Source organism: Symphodus melops, assembly GCF_947650265.1.
Source record: "Symphodus melops genome assembly, chromosome: 7".
Lineage (NCBI taxonomy): Eukaryota > Metazoa > Chordata > Actinopteri > Labriformes > Labridae > Symphodus > Symphodus melops.
The window spans coordinates 12,378,877-12,402,633 of record NC_136697.1 but is presented as its reverse complement, the minus strand read 5'-3'; the positions used below and the strand labels follow the sequence as shown (position 1 = coordinate 12,402,633).

Genomic DNA, 23,757 nt, shown 5'->3' with positions numbered 1-23,757 from the left:
TGATGAGGGATAAGGCGATGACTGGGCTCTCGCTTTTCAAAGGAGGAGACCCAGAGTTCAATATGACTTCAGTCTCATTGCCTTTGCCTCAAAGATGAAGATCTAAATGCTGTTTTTTTTTTTTTTAACGAAAGCACCCACAATGTTAGGTGACAGATGGCAGGTTGTTTTGCTGGAATACCAGTTGCTATGGTCCCAGCTTCACTCGGCACAGCTCAGCATCCTTGCTGCTGGGGTACTGACTTGGAATAAACGAGCTTGAAACTCCACAGGTTGTTGTTGACAAACATGAGCCCAGATGAGTCTGCTAATCTCCTGCTCCTTTATCCGCTCTTTATTGCCGTATAAACAGGCCTGAATGTGCTAAAAAAACTAAACCTCTGTTTTCAGCCTACTCTTATCTCACGCAGGGTTTAATCTAATGCCCTCTACCCTTTTTACATCTCTGCCTTCGCTAAATTCGACCATATTTTTGATTCACTACATTACCATGACAACCAGTTATTTCCCATCCTTGAGCCTCCGCTCCGTCCGGCTCCCCTTCTCCATTGATACTTCTACCTCCCCCCTACCCCTTCTTTTTTTGTCCAAATAAAACAAAGCAGGGAGTGAATGTGCACTGAGGTAGGTAAATGTATTCAGTGACATCAGCCAGGACGAGTCTATTCTGCTGGATTCCTGTACCACTTGTTTCCAGCCTTGTCTGGGGGCCGGACACTCTGTTGGGCCCATTGTCCCGTGTGTATTCCACACAGGCCCGCAATTAATGGAGGCCTTGTCTAAGGCTTCTGGAGCAGAAACTGCTGTTGGGGAGGGGGACAAAAGGCGGGCAGAGCTGGAGGGAGTTGCTATGGGAGGGCCCCCCTTGCCTCTTTAAGGGGAGATTCAAAGCGAGAAGAAGGGACGGAGAGCGAGCAGAGTGCTAGAGGAGATGTTTAAGTGATCCCTCTGTCTGCCTGGCCCAAGATGTTTTCATACAAGCAGTTGAAAGGAAACCTTTGCAGTATTAGATGGTGAGGATGGTCATTTCTCTGCCCACATGGAGGTCGGATGCAGAAAAATGGCGTGGGCCACTTTCTTCGACCAGGTGACAATGGAACATGGAAACTGACAACTGGCCATTCAACCAGTCCCTCTTCCAATGCACCAATGATACACGTCCAGTCTTTCAGATTGCTTTAGGCTACATAAACTAACATAAGCCTCAGATTGAACTACATCATCCTGTGTTAGGCCTTTTCTCATAAAATAACCAATTTTACATTGCTGAAAAAACCCAAACCTATAAAATGTCTTTGTCAAACTCTGTCAGCCCACCCAGGCTCAGCAGGTAGCTGTCCACCAATGTGTCTGGCTTATGCATGAGCTTTCTGCCTTTTAAAGGGTCTCTGCAAATAATGTTACAAGACGTGTGCTCTTTATGTAAAGAGCCATAGGGTAATTTGGTGCTAATTGTAAAAAGTAATAATATAGTTCAGCTACGTTCTTACCTTGTAAGAAACATACAGTATTTCTTGGTTAATGATAGAAATTACGGAGCTGGCTTTCTGCTACACTCTATAAAGATGAGTCTCTCCTCAGACGACCCTGACCAAGGTCTCACGATCTTAACTGAAATGTGGAGGGTAACCTTCTGGATGATCCCAGGCTGAAATGTGTAAGTTAGTGTAATATTATCATCTTTTTGCGCATGGCTCACAGGTATTTAGAAAGCCTGTTGCAGATATCAATTACAATGGCTTGTGGGATTAAGAATTTGTATATCACAGCTACCTTTAAAGAATATGTAGAAGAAGTTTGTAATTCAATTGACAAATCCCAGAGTTTGAGGTTAGGCTTTTGTGTCCAATATATTAAACACAAGGCAAATATGGAAAAAAAAAAAGTCCTGGTTATTATTATTCTTGCCTTGTGGAATTCTTACTTAATATATCTTTTATACCGGAATTTTGTCCAGTATACCAAAACAAAGAGGAATGATATAAATCCTCCCACCCTGTCTCCCTCTCCGGGTTATCAGACTCTTGTTAGACCTTGATAGCTTTCTAGCCCGACCCTCCCATCTCTGGGTTCCCACACTGATAGAGATCAGAGCCGTCAATAAACCTTTTGCTACATCATCATCTGCACAATAAAGGGCTGGTTGTATCAGGGCAGGCTCACTAAAAAAACAGAACTGATGGGATGTTATTTATTGCTGCACAACTCTCATCTGCGCCGAGCTGATTCTGACTATTTTAATGGAGGTTCTTGTTAAACTATTCAGATAGAAGATTAACTGTGCATTTTGTGTGATCCCAGGGGACTGCATGACAAACACCCATCTTTTTATTGAAGGAAATATCCACACAGTTTTTCACTTACCCTGGACTTAATGAATTAAACCCAGTTTGGCTAGAGGTTTGACTTGATTTACTTAGCCTAATCTAATACAGACTCAAGTCAAAAAGCCAGTGGTGCTTGAAGTCATCTTGCTCACATGGAGAAGAAGCAGAGGTTGCAGAAAGTGACCTGCTTCTGGGGTCATTTCACCTCTGAGGGTTTAGGAGCTTTAAGGAGAGTGTTTGAAGTCTATTAGGAAAGATAGAAACCTGTGCCAGACAGAGACGTCTGTCAGATAATTTATTGAAATGAAACTCTTTTACTCATCAATTACAGCCAAAGTTAATGATCTAAATGTATCAGAATGACTTAAAATGTAGTGCGCTTAAACTCTGCAACAAAACTATAAAAACCTAGATGAAAGGTAAATAAAACAAGAAAACAATGTAAAAAAATAATGTTTTTTTTGTGATAAGTTTTGGTCCAAATTTAAACTCAGCAATGATTGTTTGAAAAATCTTGAGACAGTGTTCATGCATTACTTCTGACCTAAAAGTGTAATTTAAGAATAACATAACACAATTAAATGGTAAGTTGTAGACATTTACATTATTAATATTTGATACACTTACATAAAATCAAGCACTTATGGTGAAAGTGTTCCCTAAGAATATGCACAGATTGTTTACTTTGTTTTGTTGATATATAGAATAGAATAGAATAGAATATAATAGAATAGAACAGAATGCCTTTATTGTCATTATACAAATTGTACAACGAGATTAGTTAGCTTCACCTTAAAGTGCACACAGCTAAAAACAAAAAACAACGACAACAAGAGTATGGGTCCAAAAAAAAAAGACAAAAGCAAAAAGAAAAGTGACCCTAGTTAACGGAAAGTGGGATATTTGTGGTAGGACTCATTTACAGTTTGCAGCATACTAAAATTAAATGGATAAACAGACATTGCATTCAACAAAGCAGTGGCCCTTAGATGGTAAAATAGAAACAGACACAAAACAGAGATTTCCTAAAAATCAGTAAATCAATTTAGTCACTTCTGACAATTTTTTTTACTTGAACAACAGTTTAGTTTCTTAATTTTTACTAAACAGATGTACAGACAATATTTTTAAGAAATACGTTCTGATATTAATGTAGGCTTTTCCAGTGTCTTTGGTGAGTATTTTTGGTGCTAAATAACTCTTTAACTTCAGCTCTGTGATGAGAGAAGAAGATGTCAGAGTTCATGTCAGTAAGTGGACAGCTGAATGTGTCATAGATTTTCTTCTTCACTGTACATCAGGCCTGGAGTGTTTCAGAGGACGAGTTGTCAAACTCTAAAGCACCCAATGCACCGGGAAAGATTTCAGTGAAAAAAAAGTAATGTTTTCGGGAATCCATTTAGCATGATGTGATTAGAGTAAATAGAATGAATTCATTTAAAAGCAATCATATGTTTGCATGATACAATTTTGAGAGATGCTTTCCCAAATAGTGGGTAAAAAAATCAATTCTCTAATACAGGTAAACTGCCCAAAGTGATTTCCAAGTCTGACCAAGGCCAAAACATGAAAACATCACAAGAATGCTTGAAACTTTTTGAATCAATGAATGAAATTGTTTGAATTTTTCAAATGCAGCAAAATAAATTGAATTATCAAATTGCTTATTGCATTATTAAAGATTTATCCAGACTTTTCTTTTGGATTAGGCAAATCTTTATAATAGTTCCTTTATTTTGTTTTTCATTTTGCGGACTTTTTTCTTCTAAGATGTAGGCTATACTGAAACAATGTTACAAACAACAATACTCACGAAGCTCTTTATTTTATTAGAAAGGAAACACACTAGTTGTGCCGACGAGAGGCCGCTTGTCCTCTGAACCTGAACTATGTCTTAACTTTTAAGCGTAAAAATCACTCAGCACCATGACAGGTAGCCAATGGCAGCGCCTGGTCGCACGAGCCCGCGACCTCCCCGGCAGCGTGTCCCGCGCGCTCATTGGGCAGAGAGAAGAAACCAGCAAACTCGCACACGAGCCACTCGCGTGCAGGCTCGCGCTCTATAAATAAAACGTGAGGCGCTGGAAACATGAACGGAGTTGATGTCAGCTTGTTGGAGAGGCAGAAGTCATCGCAAACATTTGTCTTCAGTCAACTACACCGTGGTCTGCAAGGAGAAGGCGGGACTTACCGAGCTGGACTGACTTTTGATTGTTGTTCATTTTATTGTTTTTGATACAATTTTTATTCAGACTTTGATAACCCTGAAGATGCCTGCCGGGACTTTAACGTCTTCTGCACAGGCGAGAGGAGACTCCCCACCTGAGAAACCACGCACTCTGACAGAGAGCAGAAAGGTAGACTATGTGAACTTTTAGTTTATAGCCTGTGTAAATCTGTTCGTCAGCTCTTGAAGATGTAATCTAAACTTTGTTCTTATTTGAAGTCCTCCAAACCCATCATGGAGAAGCGGAGACGTGCGCGCATCAATGAGAGCTTGGGCCAACTGAAGACTCTCATCATGGACGCACTAAAGAAAGATGTAAGAGCATGAGCACTACATTTTTATTCTAAGATATAATCTATATAGAGACCATTAAGAGATCGAATAAACTACTAAGTCATTACTTTTTGTTTCTTTAGAGCTCCAGACACTCAAAACTGGAGAAAGCGGACATCCTGGAAATGACTGTAAAGCATCTCAGGAACATGCAGAGGCTTCAGATGACTGGTGTGTAGTGACTCGTCTTTGTTAGGGTTAGGATGTGTTCATGTGTGTGCAATTATTAAAGCAGATTATGCAGATTTTTAGATCGTAAACATGTTGACAGTCTCCTGATTATTACCCACTCACAGCTCTTGTGCTTTCTTGTGCTTCATGTTAAGAACTGATTTCACAATACATGAAGAGAGCACAAACACAGATTTAGCCAATGTGTCAATAAATACATACAATTTAAATCTTTCAAACTTCATATTCTCTCTATAACATAGTTTTATCAATTTACAAAACAGTAGTTATCTTTACATTTATTTGTATATTTGTATTTTTTTCCTACAGCTGCTGTCAACACAGATCCGTCTGTCCTGGGCAAATACCGAGCTGGCTTTAGTGAATGTGTGGGTGAGGTCACCCATTTCCTGTCAAAGTGTGAAGGTGTGAACACAGAGGTGAGGACACGCCTCTTAAGTCACTTGGCAGCCTGTGTTACCCAGATCAACGCTGTGAACTTCTACACACCTCACCCAGGTGCTCTGGGAGTCGGACAGACAAATGTCCCTCAGGTGCCCTGCAAAAGCAGCTCAGCGATACAGGTCTCCTCTGAAGCGATGAAGATGTACAGAGGATTCCAGGTGTTGCCAACGCCGGATGGACAGTTTGCTTTTCTTGTTCCCGGCACAGCCCTGCTGCCTCTGAGTGCACAGAACAGCCAGCTCATATCACCTGTTGCACCTGCAGTCACGTCAGACTCTGTGTGGAGACCATGGTAATACATGGTGAAAAAAGGACTCTCAGACAATAATGAAACCACTTTATGTATATTCTGTAAATGTTTTTAAAACCTACTTGAGTGGGATGTTTACACACATTTGTTTTTGTAAATGTACATGTTTATTTGAGGCCTCTTAACTAGCTGTGACAGGCCTCTGGAGGTCTACAAGGTCCTTGAAAGGTCTTTAAAAGCACTGAATTTTTGGAGATGAATAAAATGTTTTTATAAGATTTACATTGTGTGTTACAATATTTTTCTTGCAATTGCTTCTCTATCCTTTATTATTCTGAAGAATAATGCTTTATTAATAAGGGATGCAGTTTTATAATAATGTGGTTCCTCAGACCTGTGAAAAAACAATTCAATTAACATCCCTGTTAATGAAGCTGCTTTCATCTGGTGCTAGTGGTCCTACTTAGCAGTGATACCAACCCGCTCTCTGTCTGCAGATCAATACGTCTGTCTTAATAAGGAACCTGTCGGACATGTTAAACCAAACAAGTGAGCTCTCAAGGCAGAAAGATATGTAAGCGTGTGCCACATGGGAAGTTGTGCTAAAATTGATATGATACTGAGCCACAATGTTTTTTTTGATGCTATTTAAATTCTCTTCCCTGCATTATCCACCTTTATAAGATATTTAATTGATCTTCATGTTGGAGCCGACCTTTTACTGCAGGAGCAGGTGCAATTGATTTAAAAAATAAAAAATATAAGTTTCACAATAGCTCCTTGGCAGCAGCTCTGCAGAGTCGTCCAAATCTTTGTCCATTTAGCAGACAGTTGAAGCGCTGATGGTCTCAGCGTGTGTCCTGAGCGTGGTGCTTACACAGCAGGACACAAGCAGAGCGTGACCAGAGGTCACAGGTGCCCCTCATTCACGCCTTAAAGACAACTACACTCTGGCAGCATGTTGCCCTGAAGCTGGCAACCTATCAACAGACCTGGCAGCCCGAAGACAGGGCCTCCCTTTGACAGCTTCACACTGTGGCACCTCCCCAGGCAAAGACACACACACACACACACACACACACACACACACACACACACACACACACACACACAATTTCAGGATCCTGAAATATTGGTCAAAGTAGTTTAAAAAATATCTTTGCTGGTTTTATTCGCTATTAAAGATGTCTTCCTGCTTTTCTTCTAACATCTTGGATACACAAAATGTAAACATTTCTGTAGAAAATGTGAACTGAGCTGTGAATGGCTTTATCTGAATCAGACTCAATGGCGAAAGAAAAAAAACTCAACTCAAAGCAACTTTTTATGGAGGTTTGATTTTCTTGCAGATGGTAAGGTTGTTTTAGTAGATCACACACGGGCACCACTATTAAATGAAATACATTTTCATCTATTAACACCTCACAAGTCCTGAATTTTGTGATTCAAGAAATCAAGTTAAAGTTCAGTCAAGTCATGTCTTCGTCACTTTAAAACATATTACAACTCCTCACTTTGTGCAAATGATACAGTCAATTAGGTTTACATCTCTGTTTTGGCACAGCAGAAAGAAGGCTGGTGTTAAGGAGGACTTAAAGACAAAAATACACACACACCCCTCCCCCCCATCAGAGCATCCTTTGAGAAGACCCTTCGAAAAACAAAAACAAAGACGGGCCCCTCAGAGGCTCAATGGCTCCTCTCTTTGTGACCCTCTCCATCTTCATAAAGGACCTTCCCCTTGTTTATCCAGGAAGAGGTTTAATGGCTGGGAGAAAGAAGGAGGGGACCATGCTGTCACTTTCACTGTGCTAAAGAAGGCTTATTGTTGTTTCTTTGCAAAGGTCCTGCTCTGAAAAGCTTCTTGAAAAGCAGGCTGCTCTCTTGAGATAAGTGCTGAAAGGTCGTTTTTATCTGTACCTATATGCTGGAGAACCTGGAGTGGTTTTGATGGGAAGCTGGAACACATTGCTATTTTTGAGCAGTTTCCCCCCTCTGTCTGCCTGTTGACTGAAAATGTCTTATAGCCTGCTCTCCCTGATCAATTCCCTATGCACTATTTCCCAAACATCGTAATTTAAAAAGTAAAACAACATTTCCATAGCATTCATTTTGAATAACACTCAGGATGGGAAGCTATGCTGCTGTTGATGTTACATTGGTTGTAATGGGATGCATATCATCATAAAAAAATCATTACGCTTTTAGAACTTACAGGTTGATCAACTTAAAGAGAAGGAGACTGAAAGAAGTTATAGATATTTACATTTAGCCACTGTAGTTATCATTAGAGTGGTCTCTAACGTTAGCTTAAGAAGTTGCGTGCTGTTTTGCTAACTGTTTACATGTCTTTCAGTTGATGATACACACTGGTAAAAGTGTATAATTCATTAGTCTCATGACATGTAAGCCATGAAGTGATAAAATGCTAATGTTAGCAATGTTTTTTTTCATTCCTTGAAGCATGGCCTGGTTTTCCTGTAATATCTTCCTGCTCATTTGTAAAAGAAGTGAAAAGGAGCGAATAAGACCATCTGTGATCGTTCGAATATTTTTACAGATAGTCATAACATTCACAAAAATAAAGGCAGGGTAGGCAATTTCCTCCAGATACACTTTTTGAGATTTTGGTTGAAATTGTCTTTATGTTCTAACAGAAATGCTTGTGCACTAAAAATGAAATCTGTAGTCATCTGTAGCAGCTATATGACTACCCTCGGTACTAGTTTTATGACCCAATAATGCCTCCCTTTCTCCATGCTCGTTCTCTACCCCATGCATTCACGAGCCCACAAGCTTAACATGAGCTGAAATCTGCTTCTGGTCCAATGACGCTTGTGCATTTAATTGAGGGCTGAGGGGGGCACTGAGGGGAGGGAGCGGGTGAAGACGGAGCACAGAGGGAGTCCTACTTTCAAAATCCTGCTAGTTTCCGGATTATCACATACACAGTTGTTAAGTGACAACATGTTTTGGGAGAAATAGTTTTGTCTGCAACACAAGTAAAAGCACATCTACAATAAGCATGAAACCTACTTATACTCTCTATATGAGACTGTTAGAAACAATAGCATCAAATCACTTCCAGCTTAAATTACCTTTTGAAGTTGTTTCTATAATAAAGGAATGTAAAAGGACATGCGTGTAAACAGATGAAAGAATATGAACTCTGGCTGCCAGTTCAGAAGACGACAGCCGTGCAATACCATCCACACTAACCACTAAGCTACTAGTACCCCATCATTGCTTTGCTCTAACAAATTCATTTATTCCTGGAGATAAAACAGGCTAGACAATCCCCATTTTATCATACAATTCTATCAAATGTTATGCCTAATAGAACGTGGTTAATTGCTGATGTCATCTATTATTTTACGTCATTAAGTAATTTTTGAACATCTTAAATAGGGCCGAATTTCACTTTTCAATTTGGAGGTGGAGTTTTCAAACGTTAAAAAGTATCTCTTGTTCTTACAGGAATTTATAATATTTAATTTACTAAGTTAATTGAAGACTCACCTTGAGAGAAATCTGGTTTCGTTGGTAACACAAGTACTCACATACACAAAAAAAAAAAAAAATATTGAAATACCCATTTGCTACTGTTAGAAAATAGCTAATACTTCTTAACATTTTATTTCAAAGCATTACACCTGAAATAACAACACAGTTCATGACACAATCATTTCAAACCGGAGTGAAAACATGCTGGACATTTCTGAGGGTATCCCACAATACTTTATGTTTATGCTTAGAATTAGTTATGTGATAACATTAGCTTAACTTGACAGTTGCTAATTGGTTCTCAGCACCTAGAAGTAAGGCTTCCCCAGATTTATTAAAAGTGTAAATAGCTGTTAGCTGTTGTCAGATCCTACCTAGTCGGCTCCCGTTACATTATTTAAATTCAAAATGGCCTGATGTTATTCCAGATTGTCTTTTCACTTTCTTGCTAGTTTAAAATCTTTTGAGAAGCAGTAAAATGATCATTTTTAAGATTCTCTCAATGCATATGACTAGCAAGCTAAAACAAAGGTGAGTGTGGCATTTTTAAAGTATTTGAGCTTATACCCTCAGCATGACATCAGAGGAAAATGGTGGTTATGTGTAACTGGGCAAAAGTTAACCATCTCCAGGTGGAGCTTTTGCCTTCACTGTGCTCTGTAATTGATGTCCTCCTTTTACAAAAAGTGCTAACACTGGCAGGTTCCCTGTGTGTTTCCCCCTGAAACCCACCGGAAACTTCCACTGCCTTTGCCTCCATGGGTGAGTTTATATAGTATTGTTCAGAAGGTTGTTATGGTGCTTGATGGGGGTGGAAGTCAGTGGTGGTTCACATCAAGTCTAATGAATAGATTATACACTCGATATCAATGGTGAATGGACAATGCTCTTTGTGACTTCACTCTGATTCATCCTTTTTGATTTAGCTGCTTGTTTTTTAGAAAAACTCAACAACATGCTGGTGAAAGTGCAACTTGCTGGACAAATTTAGCAGCAGCTTGACATAATCACATTGGAAGTAGAACATTTATAACAAAGGACCTACACAGAGCGATGCTAGTGAGACCATTAAAGTAGAGAAACTGTGGTTGTGCATCACAAATTGTTGCATCTTTAAAGGAGAGGTTGTGTCGGATGCTGGGGAGGGGTGAGAGAAGTTCTTGTTTACTCTGTGGTTGTTGACCATATGCTCATGAAGGCTTACGAAGAGGGCCTCAAAAACACACTTTAAGTGCAGAGGCCCTTTCAAAGTCAAAGGATCCAGTGTTTGTGTCTTGTCAAGACTCTTAATCATATTGCTCGGTAATAGCTTAGACAAACAGAATGAGTTAACAAAACAAGGTTTTTTCTTTTTTTAGATCATGGATTTAAGTTTTAAAGTTTGTCCAGTGTACTATGGAGCTAGAACAGTCTCATAATGAATAAATGCACACAGAAATAAATAAATGCACAAAAAAGGACTCACAAATGTATTTGGGTGTTGTATATGTACTGACAAAAAAATATAATATAATTTACTTTTCAGGTTGATCAACAACATTGCTTCAATAAAATCAAGTGTGAAAAAAAAGCTGCAGATAAACAAATCCTAGAGTAAGATTAGGAACTTATTTAGGGAGGAAAACAACGTTTACAGAAATGATTCAAACATTCATTCACAGTTAATAGGCCCATGTCCTGGTTTCAGTTTGAACTCTGTGCCTTTTCTGATTTACTTTTTGGAACTAACCTAATATTATCATTGATTGATTTTTCCCCCCCAAAATGATCTGTTACTGCTTTATTTGTTACATTGGAACATTTTTGTCATAATGAACATTTTTACAATACATTATTTTATTAGGTAAAAAACGTTCATTTACACAAAACAGCTGGTTTCAGTTATCTCATTATTTTTGTTATAACTGTATAACGAATCTTTTGTTAGAGGTCTAGATAAGAACATATCCAGCAATCTTAACAATCTAAAGCAATCTTTACTTTTTCTTCATCTGGTTCTTTAATTATTTTGGCACCAACACTTTCCCTTTGAAATGATCTGCCAAGCATCATCCTACATTTTTAAAAAAAGAAACAAATATTTGCTGCAGACTGGTATATCGTTTGGCAGCACTTAAATAATTCCCTCCCAGTTCTGACATTTCCGTCAAAATTTAAGCAAGTCAAGCTTGTTCTGTTGAACTTCGAACCAGTACAGAACCATCTCTGGAAATGATGGTTTTATGTTGAGTGAATGATGTTGGGAAGGGATGCTTAAATCAAACTTAATAATGTGAAGTGCACTCAACAATGGCCTCTTCAGAAATTACTTCTGCTGCTAGAAGTTGAAGTGTTGGAGGTTTTTCATTTGTCTTGAAGCAATCAACAAACTGCTCAGATTCCTCAGTCTACAATGAAGGGCTGCATATATGCATAATAAACCTCTCTGTCTGTGAACCTGGAAACAAAACAGCCTTATGAGAGCTGGGTCTGCATGGCCATAACTCCTGATTCATCCTCAATAATTGTAATGCAATGATAAGGAGCTTATAGTCCCTTTGTTTCCCTCCAATAGGGACCATACAAGACAAAAGGCAGAGTACCAGTATTCTGGAAGATTACCAATCTACTGAGATCTCAGCATCCACTTAACATCCCATCAGGTCAGCTGTTCCTAATTTGGTGAGCAGCATCAATTTAGCCTCCAGCCAGGGGTGTGGGTGCACTGAGGGGTAAAATATTGACCCTTGTTTGTAAGCAAGACTCCCATTTTGAGTGTGCAAAATAGCCCTTTTGTTTTTTTTTTTCAGATGTTTAGGTCATTGTGTCATGGAGGATGTGTATCGCCCTCTTATAGGTCGAGAGAGACAGAGAGAGAGAGAGCGAGAGAGAGAGAGAGAGAGAGAGAGAGAGGATCTAATAGACACCTGCCCACATAATAGCTACTGGTGTTGTTTAGCATTTCCCAATTGAATAAGCTTAAGTAAAGACAAATTAAAGACAACTAATTCAAATTGCAATGCATTTTTCAATTAATCTAAAAGAGTTTTATGACTCAGAAGTGTGCCCCCTGTAATTAACTCAATATAAAATCATTAACCGTAAAGTGGGTAAAACATGATAGGAGCAATCTGATCTGAATTCATTTCCATTTTCAAATCAAAAACTCTCCCCTTGAATTCTTACCCCCAGCTCACAGTCCCAAATGACCTCTACTCTTTGTCCCAAGGACTCTGCCCTGCCCTCACCTCCTCCCTCCTTACCAGCCGCTCTAAACTCTGTGGGAAACCCCCCCAGTGCTTTGTGTTGTTTGGGACATTTGTGTCTCACCAGATCATGTCTGCACCCCTCTGCTTCTTTTCTCTGCTGTCTGACGTGCTGCTGTGTGGAGCGTGGTGTCCATCACTAAATGCCCATTAAGCAGGACAGAGAGCTGGAGGATCTGACCACGAGGGCGAAGAACTGATTTCATCAAGCCTCTGGTTATCAATCAGATCCTGCTGCTGTTACAGAAGCTTGTCAGGCCTAGGCAGTGATGGATGCTGACAGGGGATTAGATATCAAAGAAGACAAACCTCTAAACGTGCTTCAAAAACATTGGGTCTTCAGACACGTAAATTGCTGAACTTTTGGTTGGATTTGCCAAAGAAACCATAATCTGCATTTCAGTTATAAACTGTTGATTCCTGAATATTTCCCTGAGTTTAACAATATATTGAATATAATGTAACTTCAAAGATGCAGAATATCCTGAACCTGAAGGCAATATAGTTTGTAAAATGATAACCTATAAAATACATCAACACAATCTAGCATGAAGCTTTTATAAGTCTTTAAAAAGGTGACTGCAAACAAAACCAGATTAAGCATTGGATGACCAATTGGTAATGTTAGTTGCTGTTGAACCTTTTAATGAAGTTTCACTTTTCAATTAGAATAATCAACAAAGTGCCTCTGAATGCTGCAGCTAATCAGAGCATAATTGTGGGCTTCATGTTCAACAAAACCATAGTCTCAACACTTTATATGAAACAACACACAAACTGCAATTAACTGAATTTAATATACAGATGTGTTTCCAGTTTAACGGCAGCTGTATTATCATTGATTCTTTAACACCTTAACTCCCCCCTTGACAAATGGGATTGACAGTCTGTTTTTTTAAATAAAGATAGGTTAAGCAGAGTAGTTTCCACTGTTCCACTATTATGCTCTTTAGGGTGACAAAACAGACAACTCTGTGGAAATACATCATGACAATTTCATTCATCTAATTTGCCTAATTTGTTCCTAAAAGGTTGTTTGCTTATTTATTTAAAACCTGGGACCAACGCTGTATAAAGATTTACATTAAAAAAAACCTTCCATGCCTCTTGGTGCACATTAGTTAAAAAACCTCTCAAATTAAAAGTTCAGTTTTTCTCATAGTTTTTGTCAAGTGGGGATTACCTCCAATTTCAGGCCATCGTTCCAAACTCGAGAAGTAAGACAGCCTTCACGTTTTGTTTTCTGAATTGTGATGTCATTCAGCTCGGACAGAGGACCCAATCGACCCCCTGGCCTTTGACCCTTATTAACCCTGGGTGAGAGTGCTGTATTGAAGGTGTAGCCATCTGTGTGCCTTGTTGTGTTGAGGTTTCCCTCCTCCCTCTCTCTTTATCATATCTCCCAGTGTTCAGGGGCAGTGGAGTGATCACACCAGGACTGGTCTCCATCAACTTTTAAAAACCCCTGGATGATAGGATGATTCACATTAAATGCAAAATAATTTAAAAAAATGTGTGCAATCATGCAAGATGAGTATATTCCTTCAAAACTATTTTTCTACTAAATTTGTTCTATAGTTGTGCATTTATCCTTTTTTAAACGTAGAGTAGAGGAGATAAACTTTATTGATTCCCACATTAGGGGAAATCTGGTTGTTACACAGACCATAAAAGAGGAGTAGAATTCACAAAAATAGCAGAGTTAAAAAATAACATTTAGTGTTTAAATATAAGAATAAATGTATGAGTACCCACATAAAAGAATACTAGAAATATAAACTATGTACACTTTCACATGTGAAAAGACAGAGAGCAGTTAAACACACAGTATGGAGCATATTGATTACATATTGATTAGACATTATGATTATTTGGTAAACATTTCTCGTGTGAGTTATTTGGTGGTGAGGCTGTTAAACAGTCTGACTGCAGATGAGATGAACGACGCTCTTTCTTGCAGGGTGGGTGTCTCAGTCTGAAGGAGCTGCTCACCCACCTCCTCTACAGAGTCCAGACGATAGTCCAGGACAGAATCAGTCCCCCTGACCAGTTTGTAAAGTCTCTTCCTGTCTCTCTCTGTGCTCCTTTCCCCGGCACAGAAAAATAGAGACGCCACCACAGTGTCATAAAAAGTCCTTAACAGAGTCCTGCACACTTTCCTTTTACTGTTGTAAAAGGTACACTATCTTATCTGTATGTACAACAATATAAACAGGTTTCTTTGCATATCTGACATGAAAAAGTCATGATGATCTATAGGTCAAATCGATGCCCTGGTTTTAAGAATGATTCCAAGAACTAGGCTACACAGACCGCATACATGATAGGGCAAATTCCCTTCAAAAGCCTCTCCGCACTTCAATTACAACATACAGAGTAAAGTAAGACTTCAGATGACTTGAAAGGACTCCAGAGACCAAACCATCAGCAACGCCGCTCCACCCCTGTTGACTGGAAGGAAATGGACACCATCCAAAGCGGTGCATCCTGCTCCGTCAGCCTAGAGGCACAGTGATATTATGTGGCATGTCCAATTGGGAAGAGGAGGCTTTGGCTCACAGCAAGTTAGCCAACTTAACGTAAGGCATCAGAAAGGAGGAAAATGGTGGTCGACGAGGTGTGCGGCAGGAGGAGGCAGAAAGAAGAGCGAAGGCTGTCTCTCTTGTCAAGCAGGGGTAATGGATGAGGTGGGAAGGCCTGGAAAGGAGAACGCTCAGCTGGAGGGAGCGCTGGGAAATGGAGGCAAGCAACATCAACTTCATCATCAAAGCCACCTATGATGTTCTCCTATCTCCAAAAATACATTAGCGTATAAGATGAGATTTATTCTAGTCAAGTTTTATTGAGTAGATGATTGTGCTCAGGTTGAGATTATTTGCATTATTTGTGGATATGTTCCGATGGAAATTTCTGTGGTTGAATCAATTTCCCAGGTTTATTTAAAGTCTAACATGCAGATGTGTATGTTGGCTGATTCTGATGTTCTTCTTATAAAACAATAATTATCAACAAAATCAAAATGCTGTTTGTAACATACCTTTAATAGAAATACATGCATGTGTTCATAATGAAACACTGGTTGCATATTAAGCTAACCATTTATTCAAAAATCTAAATTTAAAATTGCACCAGGTCATATGACATGGCGTGAAAGGTCTGGCTGGTGAGTGTTAATCTGGAATCATCACAGATCGGATATCAGCATTGGATAGATTTGAGAGAACTTGCCAGTCACCAATCAAAGACAAACAGGCTGAAAATGTTCTGACTCCTGTCACCAACCGACTGGTGCCAACTAATATTTGTTTTAATCTGAGCTTTATTTATATATGAGGGCTTTAAGCTTTAACTCATTAACCATGAACATTTAAGGTCTGAGGCAGCAGGTGAAGTACTATCAGCTAAGATAAGTTAAACATGCCTTACAATGTTTATTTTTAAAAGAAAACCAATAGAATTTCAAACATACAATTAAAAATGTGATCAATCTCAAATTAAAAACTGTTATGGTTTGGGAGCTCTATTGTACTTTATAGAAATCTGAACTGGACTGTTAACGTGGAGCACAGGGCTTTTCAGATGGCACAGTGATGCTGTTTCAAGATAAGAGAAGTAATGTATAACTCATGTTCAGTTTCTGTTGTGCTATATGCCGAAGTTAATATTTACTGTCTGCTTCCTTTATGTATGAAGGTAGATTATGTAACTTCTAAACTGGAGGTTACCTGGAGGTTGTCTCTGGGGGTCCCAGAGACTGGAGGTGGTTAAGGCATATAACATAGTGCATCTCATGTATACACACAAGTACTAATCTGAGGCCTATCCGAACCCTGATATCACAAACGAACAACACAAAAGAATACAACAGCTTAGAAACCATACAATTTGTTTATACAGTAATGTATTATAAGAAAGGTCAGAAGCAGAATACAAATCATTCTTATGTAAAGACGTGTTTGCATCTTGTGTGTTATAAGCAGCAGACACCTACATTGTTGCGGTCATGTTATAACTCACATTTGAAGTTTTATGTACCTACTTACCTTACCTATATATATATGTGTGTGTGTGTGTGTGTGTGTGTGTGTGTGTGTGTGTGTGTGTGTGTGTGTGTGTGTGTGTGTGTGTGTGTGTGTGTGTGTGTGTGTGTGTGTGTGTGTGTGTGTGTGTGTGTCTGTAAGGTTTATTTTGGGGCTTTTTATGCCTTTATTGTAGAGATGGTGGTGTATTGTAAGATTATGTTCAAATATAGTCAAATGTCATTCTGGATTTTCACTATTCCTTAAGTGTTTGACTTGTGAAAAGAGATGGTGAGTGTGTAGGCAGCATTTAAGTATGAAGACAAAGCAGTCATTTTGCATTGTTAAGATCATCAAGACAGTGAACCACAAAACCTAGGGAACCAGAGGCATCTACTGGAAATTCAATGTGTAAGCAGATAACATGTGATTAAGCCCTTTCTAAGAAGAGAGGATCTTCAAAAGTATTGGGTTGAACTTTAAACCTTACATGAAATGGGTTCATACACCCTTCTTATCTCCAGGCTTGTTTACAGTATCGACTTCGACAGAAGATATTAAGCGACTTTTTGAATGACCAAATGCAAAGGTACTTATTTGTACCAAGAAAAAACTCTAACATAAAAACTACTCATTGGGGCTCTGGGTTATTGCAACATTGCTACATTCAGAGAGTCCAGATTTGTTTGTCAAAATGTGCTCCTTAACACTGCCATCCTCCTCCTCAAACAGTACCTTCACTGTTATTGGAGAGGATACATCCACCCTACATTTGATGGTCACACTGTTACTTGAAGCTTGTAGGCTACAGCCACTCAGGTCAGGCACCTCGTCATTGGATACCCGACAAACGAGCTGGTCCTTGTTCATGGAGGCGACTGTCTGGCTTCTCAAAAATCTGGGTCCGTGGCAAAGCACCCCGTCCAGCATCTCTATGTCCAGGCTATTCTTCAGCACCCAGTCATGCAGATAAAACAGGTGGCAGTCACATTTCCAGGGGTTTCCGTGGAGTCTCACCAAGCACTGCATGGTAAACGAGTCTAAGAGGCCCGGTGGAACAGTTTCCAGCTGGTTGTCAGACAGGTAGAGCTGCTGCATGAACAACTGATCCTCAAACAGGTTTGCCTCCACTTTGCTCAGATTGTTCTTGTTTAGGTGAATAGTTTTGATTGAAAAAAGATCATGAAAGATTGTTCCGGGCAGGGAGGTGAGCTGGTTTTCAGACAAGTCGAGATTCTCCAGGGCTGTGACGTTCTCAAAAATGGTTTGGGGGAGGTATGACAGATTGTTAGAGCACAATATAAGGTCAGTAAGAGTTGTCAAACTACTTAAAGAGTAAAGCTGAGTCAGTCTGTTTCCTTTTAGGTTCAGCTCCTTCAAATTTGATACCTTGGATCCAAAAACATTGTCGCTGAAGCTTGTAAGAAGGTTTCCACGAAGGTTCAGCACCTTAAGTTTTGTTAACTCACAGAAGACACTGTCAGCAAGCTCTGATATCTTATTCCCCTCCAAGTGAAGTTCTACCAGCTGAGAAATATTATTAAAAGTGTTGGATGTCAGATTACTGATTAGGTTGTGATTAATTTTTAGAGTCTCCAGCTTTCCAAGACCAACAAATGTTTCTCTTTTCACTTCTGTCAGCTGATTTTGTGACATATCCAGGACAAGCAGATTGTTGAGCTTTCGGAAAATAAATTCAGGCAGATCTGATATGATGTTTCCCTTCATCTGTAGCGTTTCCAGGTTTGTAAGAGAGTCAAACATGCCAGGAAGCAACGTATTTAACTTGTTGAAGTTTAACAGCAGTTTACTCAAATGTCCCTGGTTTGAAAAAGTCCCCGGATATAAATGATTCAGCAGAGGGTTCCCGCTGATCTCCAGCTCCTGCAGGTTGGTCAGATGTAAGAAAGCCTTCGAGTGAATACTTCTTAGGACATTATTCAGGAAGATAAGTTTGGTGAGTTGGGGGCTCTCCTCCAAAGTGTTGGGAAAAAGGTGGGCTACATTGGTTGTCATGAGAATTAACTCTGTGTAATGATCAGACATGTTCCTTGGTAGAGATGAAATCCACGTATCAGCACACAGAACTTGCGCCGGAGTAAAACACTGGCATCTGAATGGACACAAGGTTTGTAGCTCTGTATTTCCTTTTTGACAGAGAAGCAGCAGAAACAGAACCAGACCCAGCTCTTTACCCATATTTTACTCTTAAAAAGACAAATAAAGACTGGATCAGTTCAGCGAAATTAAATAAATGCATGTATTATTCTTGTGCTTGAATTTCTATGGGTGCCATTTATCCACAGGGAGAATATAAATTGCATTCAAAGAGTATTTTTCTATGAGATTAAATCACATACCTCAGTGTTACAGAGATCCTACTGCATTGAAACTACAATCCGGCTCACACAGTGTGCAAACGACAACAAGTCTGAATTAGGCAACACAAAAAAACCTTTGACCAACTCCTGCTGTGGGTTTATTCACTCTTAAGTGACCAGTCCTGAAATACAATGACTCAGCCGCCTGAGTGTGACTGACTTTACAACATTTTGGAAAAAAAACATTTCTAATCTCTTTCTTTTCATTATTTTAAGCGAATGTCAAGAAAACCTGGAAAAAAAGTGTTCATACAGTGTTTACATGAAAGTCTCTTTTATTTTTATTTCATTCAAACATCTATCAGAAATAAGAAATACAGTGATGGGCACAACTGATCATTCTATTTATATTGTTCTTTGAACACAGAGGACTGTAGGGGCAGATAATCATTGACAAGGAAGACTTAGATGAAAAACTGCAAGTTAACAGAGTCACGTGATTATGACACATGGGGGGGTCATACAATAATCAAAGAGGTGCAAGTGGAGGTTTTATTAGTTAAAATGGTTCATAAAAATATAAAATATAGACAGAGATAAACTGGTATTCAATAAATGAACAGTTGTAAATATATATAAACTTTGCTCACAGCTGAGGATTTTTCTGAATTATATTTAGTGCTGCAGGCTGCATGTTTAGCAGCTGCCACTAGGTGTCTTCCTGCTACTCCTAACCTTAGATGCCTGACTCCTGACATTCTTGGATCCTCCCTGCCCTCCAGGGTGTTCCCCGACGATGCACAGGTAGACAGGAGCACTATTCGAGATCCACAAACCAAAACCAGCAGGGACTACATCAAGGGACATTTGGAAACGTTTCAATTTTTACTGTTTTTTGTTCTAGTTTCTGATACATTTGTCTTTTCAAGTCAACTGATGGCCAATGCAGGTATTCAGCTTCTTGGCTTTGCACTGGCCTTCTTGGGCTTCATCGGCACAATAGCATCCACAGTCATGGTGGAGTGGAAAGCTTCTTCGTATGCAGGAGACAACATAATCACAGCTCAAGCTCTGTATGAAGGCTTGTGGAAGAGCTGTGCATCGCAGAGCACTGGGCAGGTTCAGTGTAAAGTCTATGATTCACTTCTCCAGTTGCCAGGTAATGTGTGTTACGTGTCTTTTATTTTAACAAGATTGATCAGATTCCCTTTTAAAAGGCAACATCTGATTTCATTGTCCCATAGACACAGCTTAGTGAGCAAACATTAAATATTATGTCACACCATTCAAATTTGGAAATGGAAAGAAAATGGATCATGCTATGAAGAGGGTTGTTTTCTCTTTCGGTTCTGGATATGTCTATACATTTTTAAAAGTTCATGACTTATAATTTATGCTTGTTTTAAAGAAGTTTGAGGTCTTTGTGGTCCTTCAAACATTTCTGGACGTTGAGGTAAATGTAATTTCCTCTCCCTCTATGGAGACCTCTTGCGTGCAGAGACATGTCTGTGAAATACCAGCAGCAGGCTGATCAAAGGTTTTCCTCTTCTTTGTAACTTTTGCAGATGAACTAAAGATCTAGATGGAGTTCAACATTTCAAATGATTTTGTGTGTATTGTTTTCTGTTATTTTATTACATAAAGAGATGATATGATATGGGTTGTCAGATGAAAAAAAAGCTGAAGGGAATTTTTGGAGTGCACCTCTCTGGAGATCCCTCATACTTTCTGAACTCCCGCTCCTTTTTTTGTCAACAAGAAGTACACTGAGATTCTATAGGGACATTGTACACTAAATCGACTCACTAATACCCTGGTTACATTTAAACACAAATCTACAGGATTTAAAGGAAGATTTATTTTTGGCCTTTTTGTCTTCATTGGAGAGAGAGTTAGTGGATAGAGTCGGAAATGATGGAGAGAGAAGGGATAGACATGCAGGAAGGAGTACACAGGCCGAGGTCAAACCCGGGCCACCCATATTGAGGAATGTAGCCTTCATACACGCACTAACCACTGCGCCACCAGCACCCCCAAAGAAAAGAAAACCACAACATTGAATAAAACCATCTACATATCAAGTGTGTTATGTGTTTGCCTGCAGGGATCGTATTGGGCACTCGAGGGCTGATGCTCACCTCCATCATGCTCTGCTTTATCTCCGTCCTGGTGGCGTCAGTGGGCATGAGGTGCACTACCTGTATGGCAGACGTCCCCGAGCAGAAGGACAAAGTGGCACTTGCTGCAGGGATCATCTTCATTATCGCTGGTAAGATCTTGTCAAACGGCTGCTGTTTGTTTAAAACAGACCACAATAACAGAACAATATACTAACATGACTTGACATACAATGATTATTTCTTAAACTTTAATTAAAATGATACACTAAACTGTATAATATAATGTAACAAAATGAATTGTATTTATGCTTGTGTTATTTTTCAGGTCTTCTTGCTCTAGTAGGAACATGTTGGTACGGACACAGAATAGCCCAAGATTTCTACGACCCATTCACCCCCACTAACTCCAGGTGAGCTTATGTCATTCACACTTGTCATCAGCTTTCACTGAAGATGTGTGTAATGACACTTTATAGAAGTGTCCTTATGTGAACAATGTGATAGAATCAAGGCTAAATATGATATGAACGGTTTGTTTTCACTCTTGCATGTTGTAATTGATGGACGTTTTTGTAGTTTGACACATGTACTGTCTGAATTATTCTCAGGTATGAGTTTGGAAGTGCTCTGTACGTTGGATGGGGCGCTGCCTTTCTCATCATCATAGGTGGGAGCTTCTTTTGCTGCAACTGCTCCAGCAAGAGCTCAGGGAAATCTCTGCGCTACCCTCCGTCCCGCTCTGCAGACCAGCCAGGCAGAGACTATGTCTGAGATAAAGTATCAGTCCAGCTCAAGGACAAACGCTGTCTTTACATAGAAATGCCTAAAACTGTCATTTACATTTGTGTTACGTTTTGCAAGATGTAAAATCTGAAGGTGTTATTCTGTTATAGAGAGACATGCTTCTCACACACAGGCCTGAATCACACATGTGCACAAACACGACATGTGGACATGCATTAATGGAGAGGTGATTTTTTGTATTTGCCGGGATATGCACCTCCATTTGATTGGTCATTTTAAGAGTCAGCAGACGACAATCCTTCAGATTTATTGTTGCAGAGATGTACTAAGACCAGGAAACTCCATTCTTCCAAATGCAACATAGATACAACACTTGAAGTCAAACGTTTTAAAGTAAAAATATAGCTTCCTAAAATATGTATGGGCATTTCCTGGGCTTTACTTTGATCCAACAATCCTTCTGTATAAACTTTTAACTCTTCAGTATGGATCTGAAGAGTGGGACTCTTTTATTTTTGTCTTTAACTTTATTGTACATTTAGCATTATTATTTCATTTGATGTAAAATAAAATCCTCATCACTTTTCTGCTTTTGAAATTGTATACAATATTTGGCTTTGGTTTGCTTGATGAGTAACTTGTGTTTGATTTATAAGGCAGGTTTAGAGTCCTTAAGGATAAAATGAGCACTAGCCTTTATTTGTCTTTCTTTTAATTATTATTGTTTGGTGCGATAGCAAACATGACATACATGACAAATAAGGCACAAAAAACAAGCAGAAGGGATTAGATGATTCAAAACAAAAAAGCGTATAGGAAGACAACAATGACAAAATACAATAATAAAAATAAATGAATAAAGATAGAGCAACATGCTTCAGCAGACACACACCAACTGACTACAAGAAGCAAAGACATTAGAAAACTACACAAAATACATAAAAAGGCTACAAGAAAGGAAAGAGGTGATAGAGAGAAGGGGACAAAGAGATGCTTTGTAAGGTGGTCTTGAGACCAGTCCACCTTACAACTGATTCATCATGCATTGGTCTGATCTTGATAGTAATAATAGCTGGGTGTCCTCATACTACGTTAATATGAACATGATAATAAATAAAATGTAGGTAAGTGTGGGTGGAAATGTAAAATGTTATTTTATATGACAGGAGTTATGTAGAGGAAAGTGATAGGAAGAGAGAGAAAAGGGAGCATCAGTTAGGAATGTATGGGGGCTGGTTGAAAAAATAAAAGGGCGTGTAAATGCGGTGACTCGTAAAATGCGTGTGTTTGTGTTTGTGTGTGTGTTTGTGTGTTTGTTTTTGTTTTGGGTGTGATTGGTGCACATGAAGGAAAGGTTGATGGGTGTGACATTTTGGAAAGTTATGAATTGAACTTGTTGATTATTGGGGTTCAGACAGATTCAAAGCCAACAGCTTGTTTATTAAGGGAGAAAGATAGTTGTTCAGTTGATATGTATTCGATGAGTTAGTTTTTGTGTAATATACATTCATTGACTTCCAGTTCATGAGGACAGTTTTCCTGGCGATGGCCTTTTTTTGTCTTCTTGGTTATGAATCTTATGTGAACTTTAAAACAACATTGTGATAATATCTCTTAAAACCTTTGGATTTCTTGTCCATCCTAATGTTTGAGATGTACAACAAAAATGTCTTCTGTTCTGTAAATAGGGACATAAAAGCAAGAGGACGTATGGCTCCTGAGAGAGGAACAGATCTATACATTTATTCGGTTTCATTTGTGCATATAAACATTTAATAAAAGATCACAGCAAAAGATGAGAGACATTTTTTTTTCTATTAGCATTAAAAGATCAACTTTGAGCAGTCTCAGAGCCTTTAAAAAAAGAGAAGCTGAAATGTGTAGCCTGAGGAAACACTAAACTCATGCACAAAGAGACATACCTCAGACCACAACATCATGTCCCAGCATGCCTGTGTAGTAAAGGTGCAGTTTCAGTTCATGAAGCCCAGATTAAAAAGAATGTATCAACTCTTTAAATCCCACTCTGAA

At 39.1% G+C, this 23,757-nt stretch overlaps 3 protein-coding genes across 4 annotated transcripts; 2 read left to right on the top strand and 1 right to left on the bottom strand.

Annotated features, from left to right (window-relative positions):
* The first annotated feature begins 4,401 nt into the window (after nt 1–4,401).
* Nucleotides 4,402–6,017, top strand: LOC306827403 (transcription factor HES-1-like). Its single transcript, XM_079349192.1, has 4 exons — nt 4,402–4,684; nt 4,774–4,869; nt 4,971–5,058; nt 5,389–6,017. The coding sequence occupies exons 1-4, from the start codon at nt 4,598–4,600 to the stop codon at nt 5,817–5,819; spliced, it is 702 nt and encodes a 233-aa protein (XP_079205318.1). The 5' UTR covers nt 4,402–4,597; the 3' UTR covers nt 5,820–6,017.
* Nucleotides 6,018–16,763: 10,746 nt separating this feature from the next.
* LOC306827395 (uncharacterized protein) lies at nt 16,764–18,945 on the bottom strand. The gene is made up of 2 exons (XM_079349180.1): nt 18,902–18,945; nt 16,764–18,748 (listed from the first exon to the last, which is right to left on the bottom strand). Exon 2 carries the CDS (start codon nt 18,738–18,740, stop codon nt 17,169–17,171), a length of 1,572 nt encoding a protein of 523 aa, XP_079205306.1. The 5' UTR covers nt 18,741–18,748; nt 18,902–18,945; the 3' UTR covers nt 16,764–17,168.
* A 736-nt stretch (nt 18,946–19,681) lies between these two features.
* Nucleotides 19,682–22,311, top strand: cldn1 (claudin 1). Of its 2 annotated transcripts, none has more exons than XM_079348689.1 (4): nt 19,682–20,021; nt 21,042–21,131; nt 21,308–21,392; nt 21,591–22,311. In XM_079348689.1, the coding sequence occupies exons 1-4, from the start codon at nt 19,799–19,801 to the stop codon at nt 21,751–21,753; spliced, it is 561 nt and encodes a 186-aa protein (XP_079204815.1). In that variant the 5' UTR covers nt 19,682–19,798; the 3' UTR covers nt 21,754–22,311. The 2 variants fall into 2 exon arrangements, with proteins under 2 accessions (XP_079204815.1, XP_079204814.1); XM_079348688.1 differs by having other exon boundaries at nt 20,967–21,131.
* Nucleotides 22,312–23,757: the final 1,446 nt, after the last annotated feature.